Here is a 26,029-nt window from a genome sequence, read left to right on the forward strand (position 1 = left end):
CCTGACCACCCTGTCTCTGGGCGGCGCCTGCCCAGGGAGCACCTACAGGGGGCGCTGAGAGGGTACTGGAGCCAAGCCCAACTCTGTGACAGGAGGGGTGGCTGATTTCCTGACCAATCTCTTCAGAGTGGGCCTGTGGAAGCACGGCAGCCCCCAGCCACCCTTCGCAGCCCAATCAGTGCCACGCACCTCTCACGTGCTTCTGTCCCGTCGTCCCCAAGCCCAGCACAGAGCCCAAAGTAACCTCACAGGGGGCCTCCTCTCACGGTCCGGCCCAGGGCCCCTGGCTGGCCTGTCCTCCAGAGCCTCCCTGACGACTGACAGGAGCCACCAACAGAGCAGGGTGGCCATCAGAGCCCCCAGGCTGAGGCCTATGGGGAGGGGCTTTCAGCTCCTCAGCCCTGCTGGAGGCCGGGGGTCCACTCCCACCTCACCACACTCTGAAGCTTGGGCTGAGAGGAGAGCAGAGCCATCAGTTATCCCCAAGGGGGTCTGTGGAAACCCCATGAGTCAGGCTGCTGCCGGTCACCCTGGGGAGGCTGGCCTGGCCAGCCTCAGGCTGCCTCACCTCAGCCCTGGCAGCCCCACCGTACCCTGGGCGGCCCTGGGTGCCTTGACTCACGTCCTGCCACCTAGCCTAATTGCCCTTTTCCTGGGCGTCGTTCTGGAAACGCTAGTCAGAGACCAGTGTCCTTCCCACCTCTTTATCCTTCCATGAAAGCCCGTGACACTAGGTGACATCCCACTGGGCTGAGAACCCACTGGGGAGGAGCTCAACCTTAGAGGGGTGGAGAAAGAGGAGGAGGAGGCAAGAAGAAGTAAAAGGAGGGAAGAGGGAGGGGGCGGAGCATCTGGGGCTTCACTGGAGCCCCGACCCCACCTTCTAAGCAAAGGCGGAGCCCAGACTTGGGCTACCCAGAACCCCACCTCCCCACCCCACTGGGACATCCAAGTGAGCCCGACTAGCCCGTCCCTCAAAGAAAGCCCTTTGCCGCCCTGGGCAGGGTGAGGAAGCCAATGGGCACGGACCCCAGCCCACACAGACTTCGGTTGTGTACATGGTGGGTGCCTTGGGACTCCTGGATACCACCACTAGACACAGAGCACAAATTCAGGTGGTCATACCTCAGCTTTATTCTCAGGTCCCTCACAAACCAGATACAGCTCAGAGATGGGCACAGGTCACCCTCCCCAATGAATGGTCCTTGGCTCCCCGCCCAGACCAGGCAGCGAGCTCTCTTGCCCACGTCTGCCCGTCTCCTTCAGCTGGGGGGTCACCCGGAGCCGGCCTCCGCAGCGAGGGCCGCAAGGCAGAGCCGGTGCCCTGGCGAGGAGCTGCTCCTGGGGACCAGCTGTCCCCTCTGTCCACAGGCTTATCCCAGCTCCATCTCAGGGCCCCAGGGTAGGCCTTGGAGGAGCTGGGGGCCCAGGCCTCCTTGTCCAAGGACTGGCTCCAGGCGGCCTGGATCCCCGAATTCTTGGGCTGTCGGAGACCCCCACCGGGACTCTGGTGCTGAAAGGACTGCACTCCCGTCCACATGGAGTCACTGGCTGAGGGAAGGGGCAAGAGGGCGTTTCTCCGGCTCCTGCACCTCGAGGCCTGAGGAGGAAGGCTCAGCTCAGGCCGCTCCCTCGGGAGCTCCCAGCATTCGAGGAGGTCCCCAGGACCCCCCACCTTCTGCACCCCCCCCACTGCCCCTTGCAGCTCCCCTCAGCTCCCCCCTCCTCACTCAAGCTGCACTGGCCACCTTGCCCGTCCTTGAACTTGCCAGGCCTTTGCTTCGGCTGTTCCCTCTGCCTGGAATGCTTGTCCCCAGGGATGTTGACAGGAAACTCTCACCTCCAAGGCTTTGCTCCCACTTCACCTCCTCTCTGAGGACTACCCTGAGCACTGTAGTCAAACTCGCAACCTGTCCCACCCAGCGCTCCTGATCTCCTCCCCCCTGTGCTCTCTCTTTCCAGAGCGTTGCCACCTCCTAACATTCTGGGGCTGAGCCGCCCAGTGCAGAACTGAGCACCTGAGATGCGGCCCATCTGAACTTCCATGTGCTGGAGTGTAAAACAGCCGCTGGACTCAAGGACATAGCAGGAAAAAATAATATAAACTATCTCATTAATAAAAATTAATTAATTAACTAACTAAATATCTCATTAATGATTTTCCACACTGACTACAGGTTGAAATGGTAACAGTTCTGGTATAATGGGATAAATAAAATGTTATTAAAACTAATTTTACCTGAATAAATAAGACCTTAAAAAATAAAGGGGGGAGGGGCACCTGGGTGGCTCAGTCAGTAAAGCGTCTGCCTTCGGCTCAGGTCATGATCCCTGGGGTCCTGGGATCGAGTCCCGCATCGGACTCCCTGCTCAGTGGGGAGCCTGCTTCTCCCTCTCCCCCTGCTCCTGCTCTCTCTTGCTATCTCTGTCTTTCTCTCTCTCCAATAAATAAATAAAATCTTTTTTAAAAAATTAAATTAGGGCGCCTGGGTGGCTCAGTTGGTTAAGCGACTGCCTTCGGCTCGGGTCATGATCCTGGAGTCCCGGGATTGAGTCCCACGTCTGGCTCCCTGCTCAGCAGGGAGTCTGCCTCTCTCTCTGACCCTCCCCCCTCTCATGCTCTCTATCTCATTCTCTCTCTCAAATAAATAAATAAAATCTTTAAAAAATTAAATTAATGGGGTGCCTGGGTGGCTCAGTCGTTAAGCGTCTGCCTTCGGCTCAGGTCATGATCCCAGGGTCCTGGAATCGAGCCCCGCATTGGGCTCCCCGCTCTGCGGGAAGCCTGCTTCTCCCTCTCCCACTCCCCCTGCTTGTGTTCCCTCTCTTGCTGTGTCTCTCTCGGTCAAATAAATAAATAAAATCTTTAATAAATAAATAAATATAAAAAATTAAATTAATTTTACCGGTCTCTCTACTTTTCTGATGAGGCTACTGGAAAATTTTAAATTACACATGTAGCTCACATCATATTTCTACTGGACAGGGCCGTTGTAGATAATTATTATTTTTATGCACGTTGTTTACTATCTCCCTCCTGTACCAGAATGTCCCCTGCTGTATCCCCTGCTGTATCCCTAGCACATCCCCTGGCACTCAGTAAAGGCTCATTGTCAAGTAGATGAATGGATGAACCAGGGGCCCCAGGCAGGCCAAATACCCCCACTCACCCTCTCCGTTAGCATCTGCTTTGTGTTCGGACAGGGTCTCGATGGAGCCATCCCATCCCACGCCAGGTCCTGGGGGTGCACAAGGCAGCCAATGGGCCATGGGGACCACAGCAGAGGCGGGCAGGGCTTGCGGGGAGACCCAAGGGACAGGAGAAAGCCAAGGGGTTAGTGGGTCCAAGGGAGCTGGGGAGCAAATGGGAGCAGAGACCCTCATCTCTCACCTTTGCCATGGGAGGTGGGCGCACCCAGGGGGCCCGGCCTGCGCTGTCGGAATCGCTGCCTGGGGGTGTCCCCGGGGCTGAATGACTCAGAGCTTCGCCCCACAGGGAATCGTGAGCTGAGTTTCCGCCGCTGCCCCCCTGCCAGGGTCTCATCCCGCAGGCAGAGGGAGCTCTGGGCCCGGCGCATGGGTGCCGGGGAAGGGGACCCTGCAAGAGGCATAGGCAGGGAGGGTGTGGAGCAATGCAGGAAAGGGCTGGGCAGAGTGGAGGGGCCGGTGGGGTGACGCTGCAAAGGAGCAAGGAGAGGAGGCTGCAGAGGCAGGGGTAAGGTCTGGGTGAAGGACGGTGGTGACAGGAGGCTGGCCTGGGCCGGCTCTGACACTAGCTGACTGTGTGACCTGGGGCAAGGCACGTCCCCTCCCTGGGCCTCGGCTTCCTCATCTGTCCCCCACACCCAGCAGCAGCACCTGCGCCTCCTACAGGCTCACTGCAGTTCTCTCTCCTCCTCCAGGAAGCCTTCCCTGACATGACCCAGCCTGAGTCCACTGTGCTTCCTGGACTCCCACAGCTCCCTGCACAGTCCTGACCTCTCACTAAAGTCCGCTGCCGCTCTGAGGTCCTAGACACCGCTGTGGATGGGTAGGATGGGGTGCCGGCTGAAGGGGTTGTGGCAGGGACGCAGGGTGGGGTTGCGGCAGGGAAGGCCGGGGGCGGGTACACGTGCAAGCCACACCAGATGAAGGGAGAGACGAGAGGTGCTGGCAAGCACCAGGGTGGGGGTAGGAAACATGGGGTAGAGACCATCCTGGTCACCCGGCCCCCAGACCCACCTGTCCCATCTGCCTCCCTGCCCTCGGAGAGCTCCGTCTCTGGGGGGCCCCCCAGGCTCTCGGTGCTGCCAGCCCCATCGGCCCCCAGGCGTGGCCCCCCATGGAGGCCCCCCTCCCGCCGGGGCCGCATCAGCCTCTTCACCTTGTCTGCCAACCAGCTGCCCTTCCTGGGGGCAAGAGGGCACAAGAGGGGGTAAGGCCAGGGAGGAAGGAGGGACAAGAGGGCCACGCTGGGGATGGCAAAGGCCAGGCAAACCCTCATCGGGGCCTGGAGAGGGCAGGGCAGGGGCAGAGGGCGGAAGGATCCCCGGCTCCAGGGGGTGGAGGGGCCCCTCACTTGGTCCGGGGCAGGGGTCCAGGCTCCAGCACTCGGTACTGGTCCATGATCTTCTCCACCAGCTTCTGCTTCTCGCGGCGCAACGCATTGAGCTGGTCCCTGCGAGCATGAGGAGGGAGGAGGCGGGCGTGAGGCCGGGCAGGAACGCGGCTCAGGACCCACCGCCACGAGCCTGCCTGCTGTTCGCACACCGCGCTCCGGTGCTGGCAAACTGCTACTGTCCTGAGCCCCGGGCGGTCAGCCCCGGCCCTTTCCCCAGGACCCCCCGGGCATCTGCCCATGAGCAGCCAAAGGGGTCTCCGGGACCCGCTCCCGCTCCCGCTTCTGCTTCCGGCAGCCGAGCTGGGCCCACCCACAGCCTGCTCACAGGTACTCGCGCTGCTCGCGGTGCAGGTGGTCCCTGCTCTCCAGGCTGCGCTCCAGGAGCTCCCGGTTCTCTCGGCTCAGCGCCTGCACCTCGGCCAGCAGCTGCCGGTTCTCCTCTTCCTGGGCGCTCCGAAGCTCTGTCAACAGCTGGGGGGGGGGGGGGGAAAGCGGGCGGGGGGCGGGGGGGGGGTTTTATGGGGGCCCGGGGGGGCTACCGTCCACCCCCCCCCAACTCTCCAGCCCCCAGCCGGCCACCACCCATCCCTCACCACACCTCGCACTGCGTGGTCAGCCGGCAGGCACTCAGGTCCAGCTGCTGGTTGGACTCACGCAGTCGCTGGCTCTGCACCTCCAGCTGGGCCCGCTCCAGCTCCAGCCGCGCCAGCCGGCCCCGCAGCTCCCCACGTTCACCCTGCAGCTCACCGCGCTCCCGAGACACCTCTGCCAACAGCTTCTGAGCCCTGCAGAGTCCAGAAGAGACGCTCTCCAAGGGCACTCAACCCCCTCCCAGGCCCCCCCATAGGGGCCAGAAGGCCACGCTGGGCAAGAGAGGCAAAGCGGGACCCCACAGGGACAGTGACTAACTCACCACCAACCCACTTCGCAGACGGGAACACTGAGACCTGGCCCGAGAGGGGCGGGGCTGTGCCAGGGCTTGTACCTGTCATGCTCACTCTGCAGCCTCCGCAGCTCCTCCTCCAGGCCGCGCTGCCGATGCCCATCCTGCATCAGGCGTTCTCGCTCCGCCAGCAAGGCCATCTCCTGCGCCTCCACGCTGGCCCTCTGGGCCTGCAGCTGCTCGTGCCTGCGATGCACAGGGACTGAGAAGGCTGCAGAGACTTGGGGCCGGGGCAAGTGTGCGGCTGGACTATCTGGACCTAGGAGTCTGCCCTCTCCTAAGCACCGGCCCCCAAACAAAGCGAGGGGGCAGAATGCCCGGTGAGGTGCCCACCACTCCCCATGATGAACGAGCCTCAGGGTGAGCTCACCCCGGGGCCCAGCCACACATGAGACCACGGCAGCAGAGGCAGCTGTGTTGAGTGGTGGTCCTTGGGGAGGGGGCCGGGGGCGGTCAGAGCCACGCAGGCCAGGGGTGCTGCGCAGAGAAGCCGGGAGTCTGGGGGAGGCTCACCGGCCCTGCAGCTCCCGGTGGGCCAGCTCCAGCGCCCGCATGTTAGCCTTGAGGTCACGGTGCCGGACCAGCAGTCCCTCTAGCTCAGCCTCCTGCCGCCGCTGCAGCTGGGCCAGGGCCTCGTGATCCCGCAGCAGAGCCTGCTGCTGCCCCCGGGTCTCCTCCTGGGACTGCCGGGCCACCCGCACCTCCTCCTCCAGCACCCCCAGCTTCTTATGCAGCTCCTGGCCCTGCATCTCCAGGACAGACTTCTCAGCCTAGACAGAGGAGGGGGTGCAATCCCAGTTCCGAAAGCGGGTAAGGGACAGGGGGCAAAAGGCAAGGGGCAGGGCAGAGAATACAGAGAGAACTATGGAGGAGGCCGAGTGCTAGAGAGGAGGTGACAGGGAGCAGAAAGCAGAGGCGGGCGTGAGTGGGCAAGGAGAGGGGAGCGGTATCATGGAGATGGGCGCTGGTGCCAGGCTGTGGAGGGGAGGGCAAGAGGCCCAAGGCAGGGGTGGGACAGATGAGGCCGGGGTAGGAGCAGGGAAAGAGGAAGGGACTAAGGGCTGGCTGTTGAGAGGGATGGAGCTGAGCCAGAAAACAGCACAGAGGTGAGGCGAAGGGGGAAGGCTCAAGGGGAAGGAGCAAGTAGAAGTGAGCAGGAGCGGGGTTAGAGGGGTGCAGAATGGGGTGGTTCAGAGGTCAGGGACTAGGGAACAGGTAGGGCAGCCAGCTGGGAGCTAGGGCAGAGAAAAGGGCAGGCAGCAGTGGAAAGGGGGCCTGAGATTGGGCAGGGGGTGGGGCACCCAGGCCACCACCCACCTGCAGGCGGCTGCTGTACTCCTGGGCTCGCTGACTCTGCAGCAGGAGCTCCTGGGCTCGCCCCTGCAGGCTCCCCAGCTGCCCCTCCAGGTGCTGCAGCTGTCCCTGCAGAGCCACCTTCTCGGCCACCAGTGTTGCATTCTGCGCGTTGCATTTGGAAGGGAGGGGGGTTAGCAGGGGCCAGGTCACTGGGGCAACCCCCTCCCCGTGCCTGCCACGGTCACACTCACACTGCGCTCCACCTCGATGAGCCGCCCACTCTGGGCCCCCGGGGTCTTCAGCTCAGCGTGCCCCTCGGACCCCAGCCCCTCGGGGCCCTGGCGCAGCTGCAAGGAGAGGCCCCGGCAGGTCACATGGGGGCGTGGAGGAGGCCGGAGGATAGTGCAGGGACCTAACCCAGGGGACTCTCACCCCTTGGGCAGCACCGCTGCCCCATCCCTCCATCACAGGGGTCCCCCACCCCCCGTGCTCCTGGCTCCCACAGGTCCATCTGTCACTCTCTGTCTGCCCTGCTCCACGTCGCTCAGTTCTACAGCAGGGCCTGGCCTCTGCCTGGGCCACTTCTCCCTTCACCCTGCTCTTCCTCCCGGCCCCAGTTTCAACACCACTTTCCCCCGACCAAGCCTACGTGTACGTGTTAGGGGCTCTGCTGGGTGCCCGCTGTCCCCTGACACCCCGTGTTATGGTGGCCTGTGTCCTTGCCTGGTCTTGGGCCCCACCACAACCTGGAGCTGAGCCCTGAGCTGGGAGCCTCAGAAACAATGGCCAGCCAAGAACAAGGGCAGTAACTGAGCTCACTCGGGAGTGGTGAGGCCCCAGAGAGACAGCTGGCACCTCAGAGCAGAGCCGCTGGGGTCTGTCCATTGGAGGAATGAGGGCAACAAGGCCCCCCAGAAGACTACAAGGCCTGAGCAGAGTCCGCCTGACCCCCAGCACAGGGCGATCTCCAATAGGCCCCCAGATGGGGCACAAGGCAAGCAAGTGGCCCAAAATCAAGGGGCAAGACCAGCGCGGGGCTGGAGGGACTGAGCACACGCAGCCCCGGCTGTCCGCAGGCAGGATGGAGGGCGGGGTGGGACGAGGCTCCCAGCACCCAGGGCCGCAGGCCTCACCTGGACCAGCTCCTCTTCCAGCTGCAGAGCCCTGGTCTTGAGCTCCCTCAGGGCCTCCTCCTTGCTGGTGGCCGCCGCCTGCAGCTCTGCTTCCAGCCGCTGCTCTAGGCCCTGGTACCTGCCAGGAGAAGCCGTGGCACCAACCCCTCCCCAAGCCCTAGCTGCCCCCTCTCTGCCCCTGGGGCGACACCCTCACCTCTGGTGCTGAAACTCTTGTTCTCGCAGAAATTCCTGGCGCTCCAGAGCCGCCTGTTCCAGCTCACCCTGCAGGTGCTCCAGCCGCGCCCCCAGCTCCCGGCCCCGCACCACGGCCTTCTCTAGCTCCTGAGGGCAGGCACAGCGGGCTCAGGGCCGGGAGGGAAGACCACCAGACTCACCCGGGGAGGGGGGAGCGGGGGGGCCACATTCCAAGGCCTGAGCGTCTGGAAGCCTAGCTTTCTGTCCTTCCTCTGTCACCCTGGGCAAATATCTTTTTTGTTTTGTTTTGTTTTTGTTTTTAAGTGGGCTCTCACGACCCTGAGATCAAGAGTCATGTGCTCTACTGACAGAGTGAGCCAGGTGCCCCACCCTGGGCCAAGATCTTTACCCCTTTGGGCTTCCACTCCCCGACAGGGAGCAAAGCCTGGCCGCCTTGCGCCTTGTGGAGTGACTACGGAAGACTGGGATCGTAAGCCTGGCAGCGGGTGAGGGAGGCCCCTGATCCAGGACTCAGAGACACTCGTCGGGCAAGTGTCTTTACCTCTCTGAGCCCACGGTTCCTCGTGCGCCCAGTGGCAGCTAGACGTGTCCTACGTGCTGAGGCCATGTGGGCCACGTGAGGGAAAGAGGGGCTTGGAGGAGGCAGATCTGAAGAGTGCTCTGGGCCACAGGGGGAGGGCGACAGAGGACAGGAACTTGGTGAATGTCGGGCCCAACCACAGTGGGGGCTGGCGGGTGGGTAGAGACGCTGCGGCCAGGCCGGGCCAGGCATCCTGTGGCGGTTGGGCCACACCATTGCGGAAGGGGGCAGAGTGGGCCGCAGAGGGAGATAGGCCAAACCATTCTGAGGTGCGGGGGCCCTGGCAGGATGAAACCACAAGGAAGGGCCGACTCGGACCAGCTGCCTACCAAAGCCTTACTCTGGACACCGAGTCTACAGCCTCTGCTCTGATCTTCCTGGTTTTGCAACCCCACTGAGCCGCCCCCAGGGCCACTGCCTCTCACTGAAAAACTACAAGTCCCCCTGCTTCCTGTTGGCCCACCTCCACGAGAGCCCAAGGGCTAAGGGGTAGACAGACCAGTGGAACCTATGAAGAGACCTGAACCTCAGGCCAGACCGCGGAACTGGACCCCTCCGGGCCCTGGCCACGGCCCTCAGCGCCCCGCCCCCTGCACTTGCAGCCCACAGGGACGCCACCTGCCCTCGGTTCCCCAACCCCTCCCCGCCGCCCAGCCGGGGCTAGCCAACTCCTCCGGCTAGCCAACTCCTCCGGGGCTAGCCAACTCCTCCTACACCACACCCAGTCATCACTAGGAACTGCCTGCCCAGGAAATCTCACAAAATTCCCCTTTGTCCTCAGGCTCTTCCACGGGCTCAGTCCTCGGAGCACACCCTCCCCTCCCCTGCACCTCCCCCTACCCTCACCTGCCCAGCAGGGCCCACCTGCCGGCACTGCCACTCCACAGCTGCCCCCAGCTCTCTACAGCATCTTACGGTCTTATGGGATCCTGTAAGGCAGGTCATTTGTATTCCAGTTTCCCAGGAGACAGACAGGTTAAGGAGCTCACCCCTAACCGCACAGCCAGTAGGCAGGGGATCTGGGCTAGAAGCCAGGTGTGCCTGGCAGCATCTCTCAGTCACATCCTACACAGTGAACCCCAGAGACTCCCTCTCGGCCTTACCTTCCCGCCCACACCCCCATTATCCCACTCCCCAGGCCTGCCCTGCCCTATGCCTAACCCGGGTCAACCCAACACTGTGTTCCCTGCTCCTCTCCGCCCGCCCGAGGGGTCTCTCAGCAAATTACTCCTCCTCTCTGAATCTCAGTGACCTCGTCTGGACAATAGGGATGAGACTGGAAACTGCTCAGCTGGAAGATTCGATTCCTCGTCTGCAGCACACTGTCCCCCAGCAGCACGGGGCCCCCTGGCCTGAACATCCTTCCCATTGCCTCCTAGTCTCCTCGGCTTCCCCCGAGGGGCCTTGCAACATGAGTACCTGACAACTCTGCTCCCTTCAGTGCTCCACTGGGTTTAAAGGTTATTGCCCTCATGTGAAGGTCACGGAGGTCATTTCCTTCCCAAGAACAACCACAACTCCTTCCTTAGCTTGAAAGGAAGATGAGGCCCTGCCCAGTAGGAACCTGCTAGTGAACCCTCTGCCTAGCCTCCCTCCACTTCCCACCTCACACCCCCCACACCCAGCAGCAGCGCCTGCGCCTCCTACAAGCTCACAGCAGTTCTCTCTCCTCCTCCAGGAAACCTTCCCTGACATGACCCAGCCTGAGTCCACTGTGCTTCCTGGACTCCCACAGCTCCCTGCACAGTCCTGTCTCCACCCCAGACCCTGAGAGCCTCCCCCAGTACGGGCATCAGGCTGCCTGGTACAGCCCCTGGCGCCAAGGAGATCCCTGTCAACATGCGTGAGCCCATGAATGAAGGGGTTTCCAGGTCTCTCTCCTCCATCCCCCATCCCAGCCCCAGGTGGCCTCACCTGCCTCCTGATGGCCGCAGGCTCCCCTGCACACCAAGGGGACCCTCCTCAAACCCAGCCTCACACAGGTTTGCCCACACGCTTGGGTGGCTTTCCCTGCCTGGAGACGGAATACTGCCACCAGCAAGGCTGGCCCAGCACGTCTCTCCGGCCCTGTTCCTGCACCTGCCAGGTCCCTAAGCAGCGTTAATGCCTTCAGGTCTCTGCACATGCCGTTCCCTCTGAATGAAATGGCCTTCCCACCTAGTGGAATCTTGACCGCTCCTAGGAACCTTCTCCAAAGCCTCCTTGCCCCGACCCTGGCACTAGCTCCCTCCCCCATGGCTCCTGCACCCTTTACAGCACCTGAGTGGCTCAGTTGGTTGAGTGTCTGACTCTTGATTTCAGCCCAGGTGGTGATCTCGGGGTCCTGGGATCGAGCCCCACGTTGGTAGGGGGGGGAAAAAATCCCTGCTCAGCGGGGAGCCTACTTCTCTCCCTCTCCCTCTGCCCCTCCCCCTGCTCTCTTTCTCTCTAAAATAAAATTTAAAATAATAATAATAATAATCAACATGTCTGGGGGCGCCTGGGTGGCTCAGTCAGTTAACCATCTGACTCTTGATTTCGGCTCAGGTCATGATCTCGGGGTTGTGAGATGGAGCCCCGTGTTGGGCTCCGCACTGGGCTAGAGTCTGCTTGAGAGGCACTGTCTCCTTCTCCCCTACCCCTCTCCCCCTCTCTAAAAAATAAAAATAAACAAATAAATATTTTTTAAAAAATAATCAACATGTCTTGAGCCTTTGCCCAGCATAAACGAGGCTCATCACACGGTTATCTCTCTTGGTCTTCCAAAAGACCCACTGAGATGGCGATGAAGAGCACCCCCAGTTTAGGGAAGGAGGAATAGGGGGTTGGTGAGTCAGCTACCACAGTCAGAGATCCAGGATTGGCACCCAGGCAGTCTGTCTCCATAGCCATACTCTTATCCCCTCCTACAGCCCACCCCACCAGAGGTAGGGGACATCAGTCCTGTATCCCGGGCCAAGCACCTTTCGGAAGGCAGGGGTGGACTTCACCTTTCGCTCTCCAGCCCCAGCTAGGTGCCGAGCACTCCAGGGCCACAGATGGAATGAATAACCCAAACCCCAGCAACTGACCCAGAACCGCGCTTCCGATCCCAGGCTGTGAGCCCCAACATACCTCCTTGAGGGCCTGCCTCTCCCTCTCAGCCTCCTTCAGGTGCTGGTGGCCCTCGTTCTCCAGCACCTGCAGCCGCTCCTCAGCTGCCTCAGCCCGGGACCTCAGTCTGGGCGCCTCACGCTCCCACTGCCTCCGCTCTCGGCCTGTGGCTGCCAGGGCCTCTGTCAGTGCCTCCCGTTCCCTCGATGCGGCCTCCAGCTCCCGGCCGGCTGCCTCCACGGCCTCCCGCAGCCGAGCCTGCTCCCGGGCCTGGGCCTCCACCTCCCCCTGGGCCTCGGTCTCTGCCTTCCGTGCCTGAGCCAGCTCCTCGGAGAGGCGGGCAGCCTCCGTGCCTCGGGCCTCCAGCCTCCGGGCCTGGGCCTCTAGCTCCGCTCGAAGGGCCTCAGCCTCTTTCCTGAGCTGCACCACCTCCTCCCTTAGGGCCTCCTGCTCTGGGACACCACCAGCCAGGATCTCCCCTGGGATCGGCCCTTCCCAGGTCTGGGCCTCTGGCGCCCCTTCCGACTTTTGCTGTGGATTTTGCTGGCCTGGGTCCCCAACCATCCCCTCCAGCTTCTGTTCATGCTCTCTGGCCTCTCTCTGCCCTTGGGGTAGGTCCAGCCCTTGGCCTGGGGTCTCCTGCTCCTCCAGCTGCCCACGGAGGCTGAGCTCTGAGGTTCGAGGCTTGCTTGCAGGGCCCTCTTGCCTCAGTACCTGGGCTTTGGGCCCTGGCTCTCCAGTCTCTCCTCCCAACAGCTCAGCCTGAATTTCCACCCCTGGAACTTGAGGCGAGACCACAGCGCTGGGGGTCTGGAGAAGGGCTCCGTGGCCAGCCTTCTCCAGGGACTCCTGTGTTGCTACCGCACAGCCTGATTCCTGGACGGTCAAGTCTGAGGTCTGGGGGGCCGCGGCAGCCACCTGGAGGGGTCTCTCTATCACCTGTGGGTCTGAGTCAGAAGCCTGGGGAGGCACAGCTACTCTCTCAAGGGCCGAGTCTGATACCGGGGGAGCCAGGTCCAAGGCCTGGGTGCCTTCATCCCCCACCTGGCCGGCCAAACCCTGGGGGCCCAGGTCTGAGGCCAGGCAAGTCTGGGGAGTCACATCCAGCTCTGGAACCAAGGAGTCCTCGCTCCGCTCCTCCAGCAGGGGGTGCTGAGGGTACATGAGAGGAAGGGTTAAGCCCCCAGGAGGAGGCAAGGAAGGACCTGCTAGGAAGGTTGGGGAAGGGGACTCACCTGGCCCCCAGGCTGCCCCTGGAGCACCTGCAGAAGGGCCCGAAGCTCCCGATTCTCCCTCTCCAGGGTCTGCAGCCGCCCGGCCTCTGCCTCTCTCACTTCATCATGAAGGGAGGGGGCTGCTCCTGGCACGGGTGCTGGGACATGTGAGATGAGGTTAGGACCCCTCCCTACACTTTGCCATGATCCCTGGTTCCTCCCACACACCCATAGACCCTCCCCCCGCCACAACACCTTGGGAAGAGAATGAAGTCAGAAGCCATCCCACTAGAGTTGCAGGAAAAGAGGCAGCCAGCCCCACATCTGCAGCCCCTCTACCGGGGCCCTACTCACCCTCCCCGGGAGAGCCCAGGGGCGGCTCCAGGCTCCGCTGAAGCTCCAGCTCCAGCTCCACATTCTCCTCTGCCAGGCGCTCCACCTGTTGCCGCAGAGTGTCCAGCTCCTGGGGGAAGGGCAGGGTCAGACAAGCCTTCCCCACCACAGCCAGGCCAATGTGTGGGCTAGATCACTAGGGGAAACAAGGAGTCAGGGGTCACAGGGCGCTCTAGAGAACTCTGAGGGACCACTGGGGCCACCAGGGGTCACAGATGACAGAGTGACTGGGGGTCACTCGGGCAATCTCACCGCATGGGCCTCGCCCAGACGGGTCCGCAGCAGCAGATTCTCACGCTGAGTCTCATGCAGCCTAGCACAGCGCTCTTGAGCAACCTCCAGCTGCTCCTCCAGTAGCGCCTTGGAGGCTTCCAGAGTCCCGGAGAGAACCCGTTCCTCCTGGTGGGGAGCAGAGACACCGGGATGTGATGCTGCCCCCAAGCACTCCAGGGCCACAGACGCTGCCTTCCCTCCCTCATCTGACCCTGCACCCCTATGCTCTCCAGGCCCCGCCTCCCCCTCCCACCTGCCCCTCCCTCTCCAGGGTCTATCCAGGTACCACTTCCCCAGCACCTGGCCCCGCCCCCTCCTGTGTAGGCCCCGCCCCTTCTCTCCAAGAACTCCCTCCCAAGGCGGCATCCCTCTAGGCTCCACCGCGAAGGGCTCTCTCCAGACCGTTCCTCCCCTGCACTCGGCCCCACTCTCCTCTCCAGGACCTACCCTTACCTACGGCCCCCACCTCTCCCCTCCATCCCCCCCATTCTCCAGAGGGCCTTTCCCCCAGACACCACCCCACCCATTTCTCCTGGTCGCGACTGTTCTATCCATTTGACGTCGCCCTCTCTTCTCCAGGCCCAAATTCGCCCCCCCGTCCTGGCCCACCCCATCCCCGGCAGGCCCCGCCTCCCGGCCCCGCCCCGCGCCCCGCCCTCCCCAGGCCCCGCCTCCCGTCTCACCTCCAGCTGGCTTTTGCAAGCCTCGGCCGCCTGTAGCCGCTCGCGACAGCGTCGCAGCTCCTCCTGCAGGCGGGGCAGGCGACCGGCCCGCTCCCGCAGCGCCTCTACCTCCTCGCGGTACAATTCGGCCCGCTTGGCCTGTCCCGACAGCGCCTGGGCCTGAGCCAGACGGTGCGGAGCTGGGGTCGGCCAGCCGCGGGCCAGAGGGATTAGGGAGGGGAAGGAGCCCGGGTGGCGGCAGGCGATGGGACAGAGGAGGCGTGGGGAGAGGGCTAGGGAATGCAGCAGCGGCGGGGAGCATCTGAGCGCACCTCCTGGCGGAGCCGTCGGATTTCGGCCTCCAAGCCCTGCACCTCCTCCTGGGAGTCTAGCAGCAGCTCGACCTTCTCCTCCCTGAAGAAAAGGGACGCTGGAGGGGTGTGGGGACCCAGAACCCCCAGGCCTGATCCCACCCGTTTCCATCCACGTCTAATCTGCCCCTCTCCCTCCAGGCCTACTTCGCAGACGGGGGTACTCACAGCTCCTGCCTCAGGCGCCGCAGCTGGGCCTTGGTGTTGGCCAGCTGCAGGGCCAGGTGGTGTGAGGGGCCCTCTGGGGGAGTCCTGGCAGGAGCCTCTGGCAACAAGGGGGCCGGCTGTCTCTCCAGCAGCAGTTCAGCCAGCCGCTGTGGGAAGTCGAGGGTCAGAAGCCAGAAGTAACGCATCCCATGCGCCCCAGTCACCACAAGCCACGTCTGGCTCTTGAAGCTCTGCTGGTCCAAGACCCTCATCCCCAACCCCACATCTGGGCCCCAACCTCCATCCCCCCCATATCTGGGTCCCTGCAGTCCTCCCATTCCTCCACCTGGGTCACAAAGCCCCCTACCTGGGCCCCCATATCACGCTCCCGTGCCAGCCTTAACAAAGTCCCCAGGAGGCTCCGGGACAGCATCTCCAGTTCCGGAGGCTCCAGCTCCCCAGGCTCGGGCCCAGCCAGCGCCAGCACCACACCGGCCCCAGGCTGCGTCACCTGGGCGGGTAGGGAGAGCAGTTCAGCGGAGGAAGGTGAGGGGCAGGGTGCCCCCAGCTGGCAGTGCCAGTCCCAGGCTATCGACCAGCCCAAGTACCTCCTGGATGGCAGCAGCCAGCTCACTCTGGACCTCAAGACTGAGGCCCTGGATGTGTCGGATGAAGAGTTCCCGGTGCTCACACTGCAGGGAGACCAGGTGGAAATGCCGGCACAGGAAGCCCCCACGTCTTCGTCTTCCGCAGAGGCTGAACCCTACCCTTCCCTCCCCTGCTCACCTGCACTGACGCCCCCAGCAACAGCCGAAGGATGCCTTCCAACTCCTCCACCGCCTCCTCTGCAGAGCACAAGCCACAAAGAGTTACAGGTGGGGTGAGGGGATAGAAGCAGGAAGGGGTAGTAGGAGAGAGCACCTGAGAAGGGGTCAAACCCCAACGTCTGGAGGTCTGGGGGTGGCGACAGGATCAGCAGCTGCAGCTCCTCCTGCGGGCAGAGGAGACAGGACCTAAGAGAGGGGCCTTCCCACAGGGGCCTCCCAGGCTCAGCCTCCCCTTCCCAGCCCCTCACCTGGTAGAAGTCCCTCAGCCGGCCCCACAGGTGGTTCAGGTTCCGCACCCGCCAGGATGAAGGAGCATCACGGCCCGCGACCACCCGAGGTCCCCCTCGAGAACTAGGAGCTCTGTGGGCACAGGGAGCTCGGTGGGGGGCCCCATCAAGGCCCCACCTCCCCCAGTCAGGCTCCACCCGCCAGCCCTCAAGCTCCTCCCAGTAGCCTGTGGGGGGAGGGGCCACCTCAGACTCCTAGGCCGGCCTGTGGCTTCTTACATGATGCCCAGCACCCGGAGGAGCAGGGCCCCATCGCTGAGATGCAAGAACTTCTTCTCCGGGCACAGGGGCCCCTCTCCTTCCTCCTCCTCTTCCCCCTCCGGCTCCTCCGCCTCTCCCACCAGGCCGGCCAGTCCCAGCGCCTGTGGGGAGCCGAGACAAGTCAGCCAGCCGGTTAGGAACTCCCCTCCCAGCAGAGTGACTTCCAGCCCCTCGGACCTGCCTCCTGAGCCCACGCAGCCTCCTCCTCACCTCTTCCCCAAATGCCCCTGACCCCTGCCCCATGGCTCCCTCGACTTCTCCAGCCCCACATCTGTGCCCACCCCTGCCCTCAGCACCTCCCCGCCCCCCACGCTGCCGGACCCTCCTCCAAACCCAGCACCAGCCCCTCCCTGCTGCTCACTTCCCTTTCCCAGCCGCCTCCCACCTGCCCCCTCACCCAGGTGGCCAGGCTCCCACTCAGGAAGTCTTTGAGTCTGGGCCCCTTGCCCCCATCCATGACAGGGCCAGGGTGTTGGTCCGGCTGTGGCAGCTACACCTGCCCTGAGAGGAAGAGGAAGTTCCCCTGGTCGGGGATCCCGGGGCCCAGCCACAGACACCCTGTGCAGCTTCCTCCTTCCGGGAGCAGGCGGGCCTCTGCACCCCCAGAGTCCTGCCTCAGCCCCCACCTCGCCACCCCACATCCTCCCGGCATCTCCGCAGGGCCACAGTGCTGGCACGGAGGTTAGCTGGGGAAGGTGGGGTCAGGGCCATCCGGGAGGGACGCCCGCAGCTCTCCTGGCGCAGGGGACCATGGCGGGTGAGTCCGCCACGCCTCTGGAAACTTGAAACTAGAGATGGGGACCTCGGCCTCGCATCTTCCAGGGCCTCTGCAAGGACTCTGGGCCTCGTGTGGTGAGTCTGGGCGTCCACACCTGCCTCTTCTGATTTGCCCAGCTTCGCTTTCCCCTCCATGTTTCTCAAACTCACCCAAGCTCCGCCCCCAAACGGGGAAGCCTGCGTCAGATGCCGCTGCCCCCGCAAATCTCCTCCGAACCCCAGCCAGGAGTGAGCCCCCGTCCTCTGCCCCACCCTCCCGCATCTCTCTGCACACCAGACTGAGACAGGAGGTCTGGGCCGTGGACATGTGACCTCACAGGCCTCAATTTCCCGTCCGTACAAGAAGAGGCTTGGTCTCCGGCCTCTGAGGGAAGCGGTGTAGTGCAAAGACCGGCAGCCTGTCTCCTGCTCACCCCCGGCCCTGCAGTGCAGAGGCCTGCAGCATGTCTCGTAGACAGGCCAGGAGGACCTCCCAGGCCCCCCACTGCGCACTATGGGGACTCCATTCATTCTTTCATCCACCAGCGCCTTGCCAGACACAGCTAGATACTGGGATGTGGTGAAAGTCACCTAGTCCCTGCACCCACAAGCCTCGGGACACCGGGGAGATGGCTGCCCCCCAAAATCACACACGCACTCAAAATGTAACATTGCAGCTATACTATGTGCATGAACAGTGAAGGGACTGACTCCTGGGGATGGTCAAGGAAGGCATCCTGGCCGGGGGTGGGGGGCTACACGAGGAAGCTGAGATGGGGAATGATTGGGTGAAGAAGGCAAAGAGGGGAGGAAGGAAGAGCGCAGGAACAGAACGTGCAAGGGCTCTGCGGTGGCTGGAAGCCCTGCCCAGCGCAAAGTTCGGAGATTATTCATGTGTTGTGGATTCCAAGACCCTTTCTTGCTCCCCCTTAAATCTCCTAACCGGCTTACATGGTAGAGTTGCTTTCTGGCTGGCTGCAGTCCTGACATAGTTGTCATTGCCTGCTCGTGCCTGCACTTCAGAAGCAGCAAACCCCGCAGACAGAAAGGGCGTCAGCAGCTTGGAAGGAAGGCCCAGAGGCAAGAGCTGAGTGAGCACTCCCTTAACCCCAGGGACTTAAAGGGTGCGAGCCCCCTGGGAAGAGAACCAGACTTGTCAGTACACTCCCCAAGCAGAAATCTATCCCGAAGCTGGCTTGCAACAGCTCCTGCAGCTGTCGGTTTCAGGGTTGTCAAGGTTGTCTTTTTTTTTTTTTTTTTAAGATTTTATTTATTTATTTATTTGACAGAGACATAGCGAGAGAGAGAGCACAAGCAGCGGGAGCGGGATAGGGAGAAGCAGGCTTCCCACCGAGCAGGGAGCCCAATGTGGGGCTCGATCCCAGGACCCTGAGATCATGACCTGAGCCGAAGGCAGATGCTTAACGACTGAGCCACCCAGGCGCCCCAGTTTCAGGGTTGTCTTATGAATAGTTGGGGGACCGGGGGGCTGTGCTCCAGCACTCACCATGACTCACTGGAGGAGGTGGTGGTGAAACCCAGACATCACGCCTCCGTCCCCGTCGGACTCTAAATGGGAAGGAGTTTTCCGAACACCATAAAACAACTTATTTTGCTTCCAGTTTCCTTTTTGTGTGTGCCTCCAAATTATATATGATGAGAATCTCCGTCTAAGTCAAAAAGAGCTCCTTCGGGAAGTATAAAATAAAGGTCTAGTGATGAAAGAGACGGGATGTAGTCAACCGGCAGCATTCTTGTCTTCCCTGAGTGGCATCTTTTACAATGGATGACATCTTAGATTTGATGAAATATGGGGTAATAACAACCATGGCAAACAGGCTTACCAAGAGCCAGTCATGGTTACAAGAACTTCACACTTGGGACGCCTGGGTGGCTCGGTCGGCTGAGCGTCAGACTCTTGGTTTCTGTTCAGGTCATGATCTCGGGGTCATGAGATCGTGCCCTGCATCAGGTTCCATGCTCAGCATGGAGTCTGTTTGAGATTCTCTTCTCCCTCTCTCTCTCTCTCTCAAATAAATAAATAAAATCTTTAAAAAAAAAAAAAAAGGTAAGGGGCACCTGGGAGGCTCAGTTAAGCATCTGCTTCAACTCAGGTCATGATCCCAGAGTCCTGGGATCCAGCTCCACATTGGGCTCCCTGCTCCTCAGGGAGTCTGCTTCTCCCTCTGTCTGCCACTCCCCCTGCTTGTTCTTCTCTCTCTCTCTGTTAAATGAATAAATAAAATCTTTTTTTAAAAAAGTACTTTAGGCTTATTGACTTATTTGTGTTGGACTAATAATACGTGACCTAAGGACTAAGGGTCTCTAATTCACAGAGGGGGAAACTGAGACTCAGAGAGGTTACTAACCTGCCCAAAGTCACACAGCTATTAAGTGGTAGAACCAACCAAAGGAAGGCAGTGGGGCCACTGTGTAAAGAACAAGGAGCTCACGGCCATGGCGAGCCAGGTCTCACCAGGCAGTGGGAAGGCGTGCAGGGCAGCAGAGCACAGCCATTGTTCATCCCTGCTGAGATGCAGCTGGAAATGCAGATAATCCTCTCAGAGGGTTGTTATGAGGATTCCATGAGCTGGGGCCCAGCTGAAGCGTTCATTAAATGGTCCCCGGTGTGGTTGTTATCTTTAGTATTAATAATATCAAGGGTCCATCCAGATTTGACCCTCTGTGGCTCTTATCTTCTATTTGCACCCCCTACCCCGAGGATTCCAGCCCAGGAAGTCCTCCCAGAGAGCCTGCTTGGGGTTAGCCAAGCGCGGTGACTGGGCCTCATCTCTTGGCTGCCGAGGGCCCCTGCCTTGCTCAACATCTCCCAGGCACACCCTTCTTCAAGCCTCGGAGGCAGGCGCTGGGTCAACGATGGCTTTCACATCCGTCCCTCCACACACGCCTGGCTGCCCCTCAACCCTCTTCTCTGACTCGCTCCAGCTGAGTCAGGCCCAGGGAGGCTTCAGGGAGAGGGGAAGGGAGGGACGGGCCTCTTTAAAAAATAAAAAAATAAAAATAAATAAACCATGTCTTGTTGACGAATATTTTATTTTATTTTTATTTTTTATGTTTTAAAGAGTTTATTTGACAGAGAGAGACACAGTGAGAGAGGGAACACAAGCAGGGGGAGTGGGAGAGGGAGAAGCAGGCCCTCCGCTGAGCAAGGAGCCTGACGCGGGGCTCGATCCCAGGACCCTGACGCAGGGCTCGATCCCAGGACCCTGGGATCATGACCTGAGCCGAAGGCAGACGCCCAACCGACTGAGCCACCCAGGCGCCCCTGTTGACAAATATTTTAAATGTTTGCAGTGCTATAGTGTCTGCCCTTCTCAGATATCTTTGTCTGGCAGGTTGTTTCTTTTTTTTTTAATTTTATCTATTTATCTATTTTGAGAGAGAGAAAGAGAGAGCTGACTCTGAGATCATGACCTGAGCCTAAATCAAGAGCCTGATGCTTCACCAACTGAGCCCCCCAGGCGCCCCTCTGGCACTTTTTAAGGGAGTTCAGCTCCCACTACTGACAGCATGGGGATCCAGGAGGCAGGCAAGAAGCAGAGAAAGACAGACAGACAAATGGACAACTTAATCAACGGCAATCTCCTCCCTCGGGGCTCAGCTTCCCCATCTTCACAGGGTAGGAGTGGGAGGGATGCCATCTCCCAGTTCCCTTCTGGTTTTGAATTCTCTAGATAGCCCTGGTCCGACCCCAGAGGCCAGAGGCAGGAGGGCCCTGGGGTTTGAGGAAGCAGAGCCCAGGGCGGCCAGGACAAGTGGTGGTCAGGGCCAACCAGAGCCTGGGACCAACCAGGGCTGAGTCAGAGGGCCACTTTCGCCCCTTGCCTGCAGCAGGCCCAGAGCCCCACGGGGCACCCCTCTGGCCTGGCCAGGGCCCAGTCCCGTAACCAGAAAGTTCAGGGCCCCAAGCTCAAGAATTAAAAACAAAACAAAACAAAACAATCTCCAGGGCCTTCTGGGCACCTGGGCTTCTGGTGTTGGGTCTGAGGAACTCCCTCCTCCCCACCCAAGTGCTAAGAAGGGGTGGTTTTCCTACCCACCATTTGGGGGTAGAAATAATGGAGCCAGAGCGGGCCAGGAGCAGAAACGCCCAGTGGGGTGGCCTGAACCAGCTGCCCGATGGAAGGAGGCAGGGGGAAGCCAGAGTCAGGCCGGGCCAGGTCCCCAGGGACTCAGGGGGCCACCTGCAAGATGTGAGCCCCAGCAGCTGAAGAGAGCATGACACCGCACAGCCCCCACCACCTGACACTTGGCTTGCTCTCCCCAGTGCGTCCCCACACTCCTAGGGGGCATCCGCCCTGCCTCACCCTGAGACTCTTACCAAGGCGGACGTCAGCACCAGTCCTCCTCCGCACGGCCTCCACCCAGAGCCCAAAGAGTCTTTTGGAAATACTGGCTCATGAACCTTTCCTGCTTAAAACCTTCCAGTGGCGGGGCGCCTGGGTGGCTCGCTGTTAAGCAGCTGCCTTCGGCTCAGGTCAGGATCCCGGGGTCCTGGGATCGAGCCCCGCATCGGGCTCCCTGCTCGGCGGGAAGCCTGCTTCTCCCTCGCCCACTCCCCCTGCTTGTGTTCCCTCTCTCGCTGTGTCTCTCTCTGTCAAATAAATAAATAAAATCTTTAAAAAAAAAAAAAAACCTTCCAGTGGCTTCTCCCTGTGCTTTGAATCAAGTTCTAACCTCTTACCATGACCTTCGAGACCCGAGGCTCTGCTGAGTGGGCCCAGCTGTCCACGCAAGCTCATCCCTGGCTCCTCCCCCCTCCTCTGCCCCCGGGCCCTCCCTGCTTCCTCAGACTTCCACCCTGGACCCCTTGAAATTTGCTGTTCCTCCAAACTGAAACCACCCCCCACACACGCACCCTCCCTCTGCCCTCGGCTGGTTCCTTCTCACTCTGCTGCTCTCGCTGGATGTCCTGTTTCTCGGAAAAGATTTTCCCCTCCTACAGCAGACCCCAGTCCTTTTCCCTCCTAGCCTTACTCCGCTCTGCTGTGCATCTTCCCACGTTCTCACGGTGCCGAGCCATGGAGACCACGACGATGAAGAAACTGACACACAGAGAGGTTAAGTCACTTGCTTAAGGCCACAGAGCCAGGAAGAGGTAGAGCCAAAATACAGAAGGCAGCCAAAGTCATGTTTTTTGAGCAAATGAATTCCTATGTCAGGGATAAGGAGAGTGAGGCTCAGAGGGGCGCAGGGGTCAGTAAAGTTAAGGGTAAACCCAAAAGCTGCATCACCTCCCTTGCTCCCTGCTGACTTGTCGCTGGCTGGTGGGAGAGCGAGGCTGGAGCCCAGCGCCCGGTTAGCGAGCACAGGGAGAGCGGTGCCAAGCCCCACGGTTGCCAGCCTCCCTCGTAATTAAAGACACACTCATGAAAGACCGTGCCAAGATACCATTAAATGCCCATTAAGCTAGCAAAAATACATCCAGGAGGTAAAGCCCAGATTGGCACGTGGTGAGGAGAGATGCGGCCGCACACATTACTGGTGGCTGTCAAAATGGCCTCAGAGTTTCCAGAGACCATTAAAACCACCAGAGCCCTGTGACCCAACACTCCAGCATTGGGGAACACGCCCCGAGGAAGGAGCCCAGGAAGAAACAAAAATAGAATGTCTCCCTCCGAAGCCGCCCTTAGCCAAATACCGGAGACACCGGATGTTCACCAAGAGAAGCCAACTAAGCTGTGGCTTGTGGACAAAACCCCTAAATCTCTGCTTGCCCGGACCTTGCTCCCCTTGCTCACCTTTAGGCTTTGGCGAGGCTGTTCCTGCCACCTAGAACACCCTTCCCACCTCTGTTCACCTGGCCGTCGTCTATTCATCTTCCAGCCCATGACTAGAAGTCATTCCCCTTCCCGTACCCGGTGGTGGGGTGGGCTAGTGGCCAGAGTCCTTCTGTCATACCCCAGACACCCCAACCTGGGCTGCCCTGTCACAGCTCCCCTGCATGGACTGCAAGCGCTCATCCGGGGGCTGGCACCCCTGTGGGACGGTGGGCATGTCGAGGCAGGGACCAGAGCTTCCAGGGCACTGCCAGCTCGCTCGGACAGGAGCTTGGAGCCTGGAGTCCCACCTGGTGGTGGTGTCTGCAGGGCCGGTGCCTGGAGCGCTCACCACCGTGTCCCCGGAGCCCAGCCTGGGACCTGGCACCCAGATGACTCTCGGCAAACAGCCACTGGGTGCAAGACACCTGATGTGACCGCAGGGGCACGTGGGGGCGAGCAGAACCCCCTAGAAGTCGGAACACGCCTTTTGTAACTAGGATGGGCACATGTGCGTCGCTCAGAAGAGACAAGCGACTTCATCTTGGGAGAAGTCGTGGAGATTCAAGATCTGTCTTCGTGGCGGTGACGGTCGTCCAAGTTGGTGAGTAGACGAAACACCACTCAACTGTGCACGTTTAAAGAGTGAATGTTATGATATGTGAATTACATGTCAAAACCCCCCTCCATCCTTGATGAAGCTGAGGGTGTGGCCCACGTGGATCGTTCAAGCAAGGGACAGGAGGGGGCAGTGGTCCTCAGCAAACGGGACCGACCTGGGACCTCAAAGGGTAGAGCGCTTTGGGCAGGGGTAGGGAAGGGAGGGGCATCCCAGGTGATGAACATTGTCAGGAGATGCTGAAGAGGCTGGAGGACCCACAAGCTGGAGAATCGGGGTGACTGTGGAGACCAAGGTTTGCAGGGAGCAGGAGAGAGGCTGGAGAGGGGTCACTGGGGATATGAGGTGACCACACAGGGACCTGGGACAGCTTAGGATTTGTCCCTGCCAAGGCTGATGGGAGCAGCAGCGGGTGCCACCATCCTTTGGGAGGCCATGGAGCCCCCAAAAGTCCCTGTGCTCAGACAGGACACACACACACACACACCCCGCCCCGTGTAGCCCACACTGCTTGTTTCTTCCCAATCTCCTTTTTCCCTTTCTCCTTTAGTAATAGAACCCCTGGTCTTTTAGTTAGACACATAGCATCCCAGAATAAAGTGGACATTTCCCAGCCTCTTCTTGCAGCTAGTGTGACCATGCAACTAAGCTTTGGCCAGTGAGATTTAAGTGGAAATGATATGTGAGAGCTTCCAGAAAACCTTCTTAAAAGAGAGCTGGCATGGACCTTTTAACGCCTGTTCCCCATTCCGCCTTTTTGCTGGCTGGACTACAGCTGTGGTGGCTGGAACTCAAGCAACCGCATTGGATTGTGAGGTAGAAGGCAGACGTTTAAAATGGCAGAGCGCAAGACAGGAGGAGCATGGGTCCCTTATAATCATGGAACTGCTGTACTAGCCCTAGACTGTCAACCTTCCTACTGCATATCTGTGAGCTAAGCCTCTGTCTCAAATCACTGCAATTATTATCACCCTCAAGCAAATCTAGTTCTAATTCAGACCTGCTTGGTCAAACTTATGCTGAAACAATGGGAACCAATATCCAGGAAGCTGGAGAAAGGATAGCTTTCTCTCTCTCTCTCCCATCCTTCACTTCTTTACTGTTTCCCAAAATGTATCCTGAGCAGGGCACCTTGCCTGTGTTCAGTAAAAAAAAAAAAAAAAAAGACTTCCAGCTCAAGCAGGGAGAATCAATGCAAATATTCATAACATGGCGGATTGATATGCATGTTTATTAGCACCAAAAATCTGTGCATTCACACAGATGTTATCCAAACTTCTCCAGGAGTTGTATAAACACACGTGCGCATACACACACACGCACACACACACACACAATCTCTCTCCACTGCGACTCCTCAACATCCGCGTGGCCAAACCCCAAGCATGACCAGCAAGGTGGGTTCCCTCAGGGTCAATATCCTCCTGATCATGGTGCCTGCAGAACTACAGCCCCAGGTCTGGGCCAGGAATGCCAGCACCCCTCCGACCCTCTCCTTCTCTCAGAAGCTCGGGTCTGACTCCCTAGGGCCTGGCCAGGACTCTCCCCGGCGATGCTTTCCCAGCTCCTTAACCTGTGAGGCTTCAGGTGCCAGACAATGTATGGAGAATCCTGGGGACCCACATACAATGGATAATAAGAGAGTCACTAGCCCATTATGCTGACAAGGAAACCGAGGCCCAGGGAGGCGTAGTCATAGGAATCGCTAACGACAGGACTGAGGTCTGACTTCTCTCCCAACTCCTAGCTCGCTCTTTTTTTTTTTTTTAAGATTTTATTTATTTATTTAAGAGAGAGAGCGCTCACAGAGAGGGGCAATGGGGGAGGGAGAGAAAGGGAGAGAACCCCAAGCAGACTCTGTGCTCAGCGGAGCCGGACCAGGGCTCAATCTCACAACCCTGAGATCCCAACCTGAGCTAAAATCAAGAGTCAGACGGTCAACCGACGGAGCCATCCAGGCGCCCCTCTAGCTCTTTCTCTACCAACGGGCAGGCTGCGTGGTAGAGAGCAAGGGTTCTTTCTTTTGTTTGTTTTTCTCTTTATAACCATGTCTTGGGTTCTTACTGCGTGCTAGGCACTGTGCCCAGTGCTTTCCATAAACACTCATTTGTTCCCAACAACCCTATGAGGTGGGTTAGGATTATTCCTACTTTAAAGATGAGGGAAGTGGGGTCAAGGGAAACTAAATAGCCTGCCCAAGGTCATCAGCTTCTCGGTAGCAGGTCAGGATTCACAGTCTAGTGGTCTGAGCCCAAAGTCCGGTGACCCCACTCTGGTATGATGCCTCCCAGGGCGGGGTGGAGACTCACCTGGAATTTCTGGAAGGACTTCAGGGCACCTCCTCAAAACCCTTAAAAAGGGCGTTCATATGTGCCCCTGTGCACACATATGTGCAAACGTGCATTTTCTTTTTCTTTTTTTAAAGATTTTATTTCTTTGAGAGAGAAAGAGCTAGCACGAGCTGGGCAAGGGGGGGAGGGGCAGAGGGAGCCCGATGCGGGGCTCGATCCCAGGACCCTGAGATCATGACCTGAGCCCAAGGCCGATGCTTAACCGACTGAGCCACCCAGGCGCCCGATGATGTGCATTTTCTAAAGCAAAGGGCATGGCTCTCAGC

The 26,029-nt window shown here is 60.0% G+C and overlaps 1 protein-coding gene across 1 annotated transcript; it reads right to left on the reverse strand.

Annotated features, from left to right (window-relative positions):
* Positions 1-1,544: 1,544 nt before the first annotated feature.
* CCDC88B (coiled-coil domain containing 88B) lies at positions 1,545-16,714 on the reverse strand. Its single transcript, XM_021684999.1, has 27 exons — positions 16,655-16,714; positions 16,216-16,358; positions 15,958-16,069; positions 15,804-15,873; positions 15,669-15,727; positions 15,491-15,574; positions 15,250-15,393; positions 14,904-15,049; positions 14,697-14,778; positions 14,386-14,544; positions 13,682-13,828; positions 13,391-13,499; positions 13,058-13,194; positions 11,844-12,974; positions 8,169-8,296; positions 7,973-8,090; positions 7,091-7,186; positions 6,861-7,001; positions 6,057-6,313; positions 5,586-5,729; positions 5,199-5,385; positions 4,926-5,071; positions 4,559-4,657; positions 4,222-4,388; positions 3,392-3,598; positions 3,171-3,239; positions 1,545-1,600 (listed from the first exon to the last, which is right to left on the reverse strand). The coding sequence occupies exons 1-27, from the start codon at positions 16,712-16,714 to the stop codon at positions 1,545-1,547; spliced, it is 4,398 nt and encodes a 1,465-aa protein (XP_021540674.1).
* Between the last annotated feature and the right edge of the window lie 9,315 nt (positions 16,715-26,029).

Source organism: Neomonachus schauinslandi, chromosome 11, assembly GCF_002201575.2.
Source record: "Neomonachus schauinslandi chromosome 11, ASM220157v2, whole genome shotgun sequence".
In the NCBI taxonomy this organism is placed as follows: Eukaryota; Metazoa; Chordata; class Mammalia; order Carnivora; family Phocidae; genus Neomonachus; species Neomonachus schauinslandi.

What these genes read in the sequence shown, in the direction of transcription:
- CCDC88B (XM_021684999.1), bottom strand. Translation starts at nt 16,714, where the DNA reads ATGGATGGGGGCAAGGGGCCCAGACTCAAAGACTTCCTGAGTGGGAGC. An exon ending in CAAGAGTTTCAGCACCAGAG is followed by an intron (nt 8,091 to 8,168) that starts GTGAGGGTGTCG and finishes TTCTCCTGGCAG; the next exon opens with GTACCAGGGCCTAGAGCAGC. An exon ending in CAGGGAGGCAGATGGGACAG is followed by an intron (nt 3,599 to 4,221) that starts GTGGGTCTGGGG and finishes TGCCTCTTGCAG; the next exon opens with GGTCCCCTTCCCCGGCACCC.